At 39.4% G+C, this 8499-nt stretch overlaps 1 protein-coding gene across 1 annotated transcript in view; it reads right to left on the bottom strand.

The window, feature by feature from the left end:
* LOC116050104 (zinc finger protein 271-like) overlaps positions 1 to 8499 on the bottom strand; it is a gene marked incomplete at its 3' end in the record, with an annotated part of 49559 nt that overhangs the window by 36351 nt on the left and 4709 nt on the right. Inside the window, exons 3-4 of the mRNA XM_035993422.1 lie at positions 7740 to 8375; positions 7440 to 7655 (exon numbers count right to left, since the gene is read on the bottom strand). Coding sequence (XP_035849315.1) covers positions 7440 to 7655; positions 7740 to 8375 — 852 coding nt within the window. The remainder of the gene's footprint in view (positions 1 to 7439; positions 7656 to 7739; positions 8376 to 8499) is intronic.

Genomic DNA, 8499 nt, shown 5'->3' with positions numbered 1-8499 from the left:
ATATAACAATGGCATGATTGGCATTAATGAAAAACATGCATATTGGCATTGATATGCTCTTGCTGTTTTGAAAAAATTAGAGAAAAGAAAAGAAAGAAAAGAAATTACAGTATACACTGCATTTCAATTTTCTTTTCTCCCCAGGATACATAAAAAATAAAATAAAAGGCCATATCACATGACAAAAAGAAGGTGCTTTTTTAAACATTCAGTTAAAACCTTACAACAGTGCAATTGCAACATTCAATTCAGTCAGCACTCTAAACTAGTGCAAGTATGCCATTAAAACAATGTATTAAAACATTTTGATCAACAGTTTAAGATGATAAACATTTCAAATATTACCCTTCATCTGTAATAAACATCAATGACCAGGTGCCATTGTCAAAATGGAAAACATTCAAGACTGTCAACCTCCCACAGATAGTTGACCAGGGACACGCTGAACTGTACAGCATTTAAGACAGCAGCTTTAACTTTAAGGCTTGTACTTTTGGGGACAGCTTAATCCCATCCAGTTCCAGCAACAGTTTCTGAAACACCTCAAAAGTGTAGTGCAGTGTCGGGGGGGTAAGCAAGGTTGAGGGCATAAATGAGCCCCATTAGCAGTGTGCAAGCTTTAGCAGCACTGCCGCATCCTGGCAGCATCTCCTTGCCTTCAAGTAGGGCTGAACGATTAATTGCATTTTCGATAATATCGCGATATGTTAAAACACGATTTCCTAATCGCAAAGGCTGCGATTTGGTCACATGACTCGCGAGAGCAAATCAGTCTGCACTCTGCAGAGAAAGCATCAACTTAGCACGCTAACGCTACGTCGTACCTTGAGCTGATTTCTGTCATTCAAACAACTCTGAGTTATAGTTTAAAACTTTTACAGCCATTTTAATAAAATGAAGGGTTTTATTCGGGCTCGAGTCCATACATGCAGTTAATGGATACAGACACACAGAACTGAAGGCTCGGTTAGCAACGATTAGCTCTGATTAGCGGTTAGCTCCGTTATAAAGATATGAGTGGAGGAGCTGCCACTGAGAGGGGTAACAACCAGACTGATTAATGACGTTCGGGGAGCTTTCACAGCAGCGTGGCCGCGGGGTTTCAACAGTTTTATTAGTCCAGTTAATCCCACGGCAAGAACACCAGCAACATGCTAACGTAACGATAGCCTCTCTGAACAAGAACACCAGCAACATGCTAACGTAACGATAGCCTCTCTGAACAAGAACACCAGCAACATGCTAACGTAACGATAGCCTCTCTGAACAAGAACACCAGCAACATGCTAACGTAACGATAGCCTCTCTGAACAAGAACACCAGCAACATGCTAACGTAACGATAGCCTCTCTGAACAAGAACACCAGCAACATGCTAACGTAACGATAGCCTCTCTGAACAAGAACACCAGCAACATGCTAACGTAACGATAGCCTCTCTGAGCAAGAACACACGGCAGCACGCAACTTCACGAGGGGGAGGGGCTGGAGGCAGCTCCTCTCTGTAGACTGTAAAAAAAATACACTGTTGTGTGTGTGTGTGTGTGTGTGTGTATATATATATATATATATATATATATATATATATATACTATATTTTTACTTATTTAACTGTCTAGTGTGTAATTGTGTGTTGTTCATACTATAAAATGATTTATTGTTTGTCTTTGTTGAATAATACAGAAGACAAAGAGCTTAAAAAAATAATCGAATATCGAATCGCAATCGCAATATTTGGGAAAAAAAATCGCAAATAGATTATTTTCAAAAATCGTTCAGCCCTACCTTCAAGCATGATGGACACATCAACTGGGTGCTCTCCATCAACACCATGGACCACCAGGATCTTGAGGATGTGCTGAGTGGCATCACTGTGGTTGTCCTCCTGCATACAAAAAAATCATACAATCCCATTGAGAAACAAAAAGTGACTTCATTATCTGGGGATGAAGACGCTAAAAAGGAACATCATTAAGGAGAGCTCAGATTATGTTACATTTAGTTAAATCTATTTTACAGTGAGCCAATAGTAGCAAAACATTTGTAGAACACAGACACAAGATGGCTGCACTGCACAGATGGTAGCCCCCGAATAAATGTTACTTGAATGTAATCATTACAATGTCAACATAAATTGTGTGCCTCTGCACCTTTTCTCACTTACTTTAGCTTGCACTTGAATGATAACACATTACAATTTTAATCCTTGTCATTACAGGAAACATTTACAGAAAAATTAAAAATCATGCTTTACCAGGCAATCTTCAGAAAGTTCCTCTTCTTTCTCACCAAGGTAGAGTATGAGGCTGCGGATAATAGCTTCACGTCTCATCTCAGTGCTTTGGTTCTGTGAACATATTAATATTGTGTTAATAATTAACCATTATTCATACACAATGAATTGTCAAATGAGAGCATGCATCTGCAAGGAAGAATCAGTCATTTAAGTACACATAGCATGTGTAGAAAGATGGAGTGTGCAGGGGCATAGAAACTACCAAGTGTGATTTCAGACTTTCAATTCTACTTTACTCTGATGATTCTGACATATGTGAGAAGCACAAGGTAACATTTTTCTACTGGGTGTAGGCTGATGTTCCGTATATTAAGGTGTACATTATCAGTTTATGTAGTTGTTTTGTATAAGGCAGATGATGTTAAGAAATGTAGCTATCATTGAGTGTGAGGATTTGTGCTGTGCGTGCATTCATATTGGGAAGCGAGGTAAAAAAAAAAAAGGGAGCCAGAGCAGAGAAAACGTAGCCTAGAAATCTAGACGCACCCTAGTGGCAGCAAATTTAGTTTGCAGCCAGGGGGGTCTAGGCACTCTCCGTTGGCTTGCGAGCTGGAAAAAACAAATTTTGGTCAGGCCAATCACATCGTGTATAGAGTCGGTGGGCGGGCCTATGGCTGCTGCTGCTGCTGCTGCTGGGAACAGCAGTCTTCTGGAAGACTTGGAGTTCAGCTTTTCTTTGAGAAAAGAACAAAGAACGGTACTGAAGTCATTCTTAAAAAAGGAAGATGTTTTCAGAGTTTTGCCGACCGGATACGGCAAAAGTTGAATCTATCAACTAGCGTTGCTCTGGTTGGTTGTAGCACTATCCTATTACGTGCAGAGGGAATTTGAAAGACAACATTTTCAGGCTCAGATTGAGCCCTGTCAATGGTGAGTTCCCAGACCCAACATCTGGATGTGGGTCTGGTTTGTCAGGCTAGAGAAAACGCACAATTTTTACCAAACACACCTGACTCAGTTTGTCCAAGAATGGCCTCAGCTTGGTCCCCACGACTCCTCCCTTGGCCTTCATCAGGGCAATAAGTTTTGGTGTGAAGTGGTCGAGTTTGTGCATGAAGGTCTGCTCCAGGGAAATTGTAGTAATCCTCTTGAATTCCTCCTTTATCTGAATTGAAAAAAGATTCACAAGTACAACATCAGGTAATGGGCCAAATGTGGGACAAATGTGTGCGAAGTGCACCCCAACCTTTAAATGAACAAGGACAATCTGAGTATAAGCAGGGTAATGACTGACCAGTGTATAGATATTTCAATCGATAATGCTTTAAGAGCTCTAAACGTGTTGATGTTCTAAAGTTGCAATTTTTGCATGACCATCTCATAACATAGGAGGCCTACTATTCTCCCTGAGAACACAAACGTTGAAACCCGTCAATCTGTCCTGCCTCAACTGTCCACTGTATTGGCTCATCCTAAGAATTGGGTCCCTCTGTAAATGAACAGACACAATTTGTGATATTAAAACAATGATTTTTAAAATATCAAGAATAGGGGAAAAACAGCATTATGTCATGCATACATAGATTTCTGCTTGCCTAAATGAGATGAATGTTGTACCGTAGACCAGTCACTAGTTTACACTGCAGTGGCTCCTCCAGCAGCATATCCTGGACCTGACATGACAACACAACTCAATGCTGAACTGTTCTGCTTCCTGTAAATTGAAACATATATTTATAAGACTTAACAACAAAATACAGATGAACTTCTATGTGTATGAGCAGAAATAACTTAACTGACAAGACTGGACTTGCATAAGAGGCTTTCTGTTCAATATTCAATCAAGTTAAATATACCGAGGGTTTAGTTAGTAGAGGATCTACTGGCAGAAATGGAAAATAATATTCATAACTATGTTTTCATTAGTGTATAATCACCTAAAACTAAGTAAGGTTTTCAATTGAGGACTTTTACTTGTAGTGGAGTATTTTCACAGTGTGGTGTTAGTACTTTTACTTAAGTAAAGGACCTGTACACAGCTGGTATACATGGCAGTAGGCTGCCATTTGCACTGCGTCTGTCTGGTACAACTAGCTTGGATCATTTACTTGCTGTGCTGTATTCAGTAAGAACGGCTTGACCGTTTTTTTTCACAGTCAGCATACACACAGACCAAGCCAGTATGTTTTACATTCATTTTTGTACGTTTAAAATATCTTAACTAGCTAAGCCACTGAAATAAACTTATGAGCTTATCATCACCGGCTAACGTTAACCTGACGGGATCACGTTTTCTGCAGAAATGCGGCAAATTTAACTTCATTTCCTCTCCTCTACTTTTCAATAAGATATTTCTCTCTTTGGCATCTTAAAGTGAAATTAACAACGGAGCTTTCCTCCACATTTTTGACGCAATTTTTTTTTTCTAATCTAGTAACTTTAGTTAGCTAGCTAAAAGTTAAACCTTACTGTACAGAAATAACCCTGATTAAAACAGTAACATAACGTAATTTTGCATCAGCAAGCAGAACCAAACTATCAAAATGCACGCGGTATATATATTATCACAAATGCAAAACAGAAAATCATAAACTTACCTTGACGTTGTACCTGAGGTAACCGACCATGTAGTGTGAGCAGCGTCTCCGTGGACCTTCACGTTAACCGTCCTCTCTGGCTCGTTTGTTTTCCTTTGTGCTGATTGGCTGAACGTAGCGGGTATCCTGTCTGTCCAAATGCGCATGTGCAGATTCAAACACATGCTACACTTTTAGATTAAATTTGACTCAGTGTTTTCAGGTTTATGTGCAGTAACGATTAATCATTTAAATAACATGAGTAAATATGTAATAAAAGTTACGACTCTTACACAGTTCATCTATTACATGAATAAAATTCAAATATGTAGTTAAGAAATTCTAGTTCTCACTGAATCTTAATTTTACAATGTAAAAATTATGACTGGTAATTTAACATATGTTACTATACCAAAAAGTCAGTTTTTTGAGTGTGTGAAATAAGAGGCTAAGCCAGCCTGGTGGCCAAGCTGCAGACAGATGCTCCTCAACAGTGAGCTCCCCAGCAGTCAGCTCCCCCTGCTGGTCAGAAGGTGCCTCTGCACCCCTTTAGTTTCAGACCCCCCCACCGGCCTTTGGGCCACGCCTCCTCATTTACATTGACATGTGTCAAGTCCAAATGAAAAGCCAATGTTAAATTGAAATTCAAAAGCCAAATATTAAATCCAAATGGAAAAGCCAATGTTAAATTGAAATTCAAAAGCCAAATATTAAATCCAAATGGAAAAGCCAAATGGAAAATTAAAAAAAATAATATTTTTAATTTGATCAATGGAAAATAAAAAGAAATAATATTTTTAATTTGATCTTGCTTCGTTTTCTCTTTGGACTTTCAATTTGAATTATGAATAAATATTTCCTCCATACTAACCTGTCTCTCTGTCTATCTCACAAACGTAAAAAACACACATCTTCTCTCTCAAGTTATTCATTTATTCATTTGATTTGCAGCATGTGCACAAAAACACAAAGAAGCAGTCGTTGGCAGTTCGAAAGTCAGACTCGCTCCAACATTATTAAATGTGTAGAAAACAAATCATAATAATAATGAGAATCTTTGAAATAGTACATAAGTTGGAATACAACAAACATAACATTAAATTAAATATATTAGTGGTAGTGATAAGTCACTTCTGTGAATACACAAACAAAACAGAGAAGATTTTCTTTACAGGTTTGGTCCTTTGCTGAGTCAGCTAATAGAACTAGCTAATGCCGGCTAACCACAGCTGATATTAATCAATACAATTTTAATTTACACCATGGACCTAGAAGTAAATAGTGCTTTAAAACAAACTTTTGGGGGGTCAGTTCTTAATGTAAACATGAACCTGGTGCAATATAAAACATATCTGAGGGTTACTTCTTGCTTGTATAATTTACAGCAGAAGTTCTCTGAAAATCTCTTTTATATACAAGCTAAACTGGTATTGGAACTGAAATTTCCCTAACCTGGTTGTAATCAAATCTGGACCTTGTGAATTGAAATCAAATCGATTAAGAACATCATTGGTACCCCACACGTGCAATAACAGCTGTGAAAAAACAATAACTCAGAGTGCAATAACAAAGCACAATGTCGCTGCCACTGAGCTGGTCGATTCTCCAGAGGCTGGTTTTAGAACGTAAGAGACGTCTCCTGTCTCAACAGATAATAGAGAAGTCAGCTGGTAAAGTCAGCTACAAACTTTAAAAAAAAGATCCAGAATCCATTTAGTTTCTATGTTACAAATTGTCAGCTGGTGGAAATGACAGAGTGTATGAGGTGCCATCAGGGACATTATTCCCAATTACCTTACACACGCACAAGTGAAATGCTCTCACACACACTACTGAGCTGCTCACTTATCACATCCTGTGCAAAAAGAAAAGTAAAGCAAACTAGGTCATTTATATAAATAAGAGGGCCTATGATTGAGCCCAGTGTGACCCCACACAAAATGTTTGCTTTGTGAAAAGAGAATTTTTGATTGTGTTTACGATTACTTAAGTACTCACGTAACCATTGAATAATGGAACCTTGAAAAGCCACAGGAACTTAGTTAAGTAAGTTCATGATTAACTTTATCAATGCTTATTTAATCCTATCAATAAGTTGTAAAATAGCCCCAAAAATAATGTTGTTGCCCGTATAAGATGTTGGTTTCTCTATTCAGTTCAACTGCTGACTGAAACTCCTTCCAATCAGCACTGTCATCAATCCTTTATCAAAACATTAGCAATTGAAAGGTTTTTCTTCTGCATGAGTTATGAGTTTCATCAGATGTGTCTTGTGGCTAAATCTTTTCCCACACTTGAAGCAGCTAGATGTTTTCTTACATCTTGAATCATGTTTCAGAGAGTTTAAAGCTGACTGAGGTTCTCTGGTCTCCTTCCAATCAGCACTGTCATCAGTCTCAGGTTCAGAGAGGTCTCCAGTCTGGTCTTCAGTCTTTACTTGTAAAGGTGGATGTGAGTTCCTGGCTGGTTCTGGTCCTCAACAGTCCTCTCCATCAGCTTCTGTCTCCATGTGACCAACACATTTATGTGTTTTGACATCAGAACGCCAGGCAAATCTTTTGTTACAAACACTGCAGCTAAATCTTTTCTCTCCTGTGTGGACTACCATGTGTGCCCGTAAACTTCCACTCTGTGTAAAAGATTTCTTACAGACTGAGCAGCTGAAGGGTTTTTCTCCAGAATGAGTCATCATGTGGGTCTTCAGGGTTCCACGTTCAGTGAAAGCTTTACCACACTCAGAGCAGCTGAAAGGTTTCTCTCCTGTGTGGATTCTCATGTGTGACTGTAAACTTCCACTATGTCTGAAAGATTTATTACAAACACTGCAGCTGAAAGGCTTTTCTCCTGTGTGGATTCTCATGTGTTGCCGTACATTTTCAGACATTAAAAACGTTTTCTTACAAACTAAACAGCTGAAATGTTTTTCACCTGTGTGAGTTATCATGTGTTTCTTCAGGTGTCCACTATCAGAGAAAGCTTTACCACAATCAGAGCAGCTGAAAGGCTTCTCTCCAGTGTGAGTTCTCATGTGTCTCTGAAAATGTGACTTGAAACCAAATCCTTTCCCACACTCAGAGCAGCTAAATTTTTTCTTACATCTTGAATCATGTATCAGAGAGTTTAAAGCTGACTGAGGTTCTCTGGTCTCCTTCCAATCAGCACTGTCATCAGTCTCAGGTTCAGAAGAGTCTCCAGTCTGGTCTTCAGTCTCTGGTTGTAAAAGTGGATGTGGATGTGAGTTCGTAGCTGGATCTGGTCCTCCACAGTCCTCTCCATCAGCTTCTGTGTCCATGTGTTGAGTTTGTCTCTGATGAAGCTGTGAGGACTGAGCTTCCTCTTCATCATCTTCACTCTTCACAGGGACAGGAGTGAATGGGAACTTGGTGATATCAGCCTCCTCCAGCCCTTGAAGCTGCTCTCCCTCTCCCTCCTGACTGCTCCACAGTTCCTCCTGTTCCTCTTTAATGTGTGGGGGGGGCTTTGGCTCCTGCTGGTCCACACTGGAGCTACACTCTTGCTTCTCAGGGGGAACCTCTTCTTTAACTACCAACAGCTGCTGCACATCTGCAGGAAACAGGGAAAGACACATTGAGGAAAAACGGGACTACATGCTTCTGCATACTAACTGAGTGCAAAGAGTGCTCAAGCTGTAAAGACCATGGATGTATTAAGAGAACTGGATACAGTG

This window comes from Sander lucioperca, chromosome 16 (assembly GCF_008315115.2).
Source record: "Sander lucioperca isolate FBNREF2018 chromosome 16, SLUC_FBN_1.2, whole genome shotgun sequence".
Lineage (NCBI taxonomy): Eukaryota > Metazoa > Chordata > Actinopteri > Perciformes > Percidae > Sander > Sander lucioperca.
The sequence above is the reverse complement of the archived record's forward strand: the minus strand, read 5'-3'. Positions and strand labels throughout refer to the sequence as shown.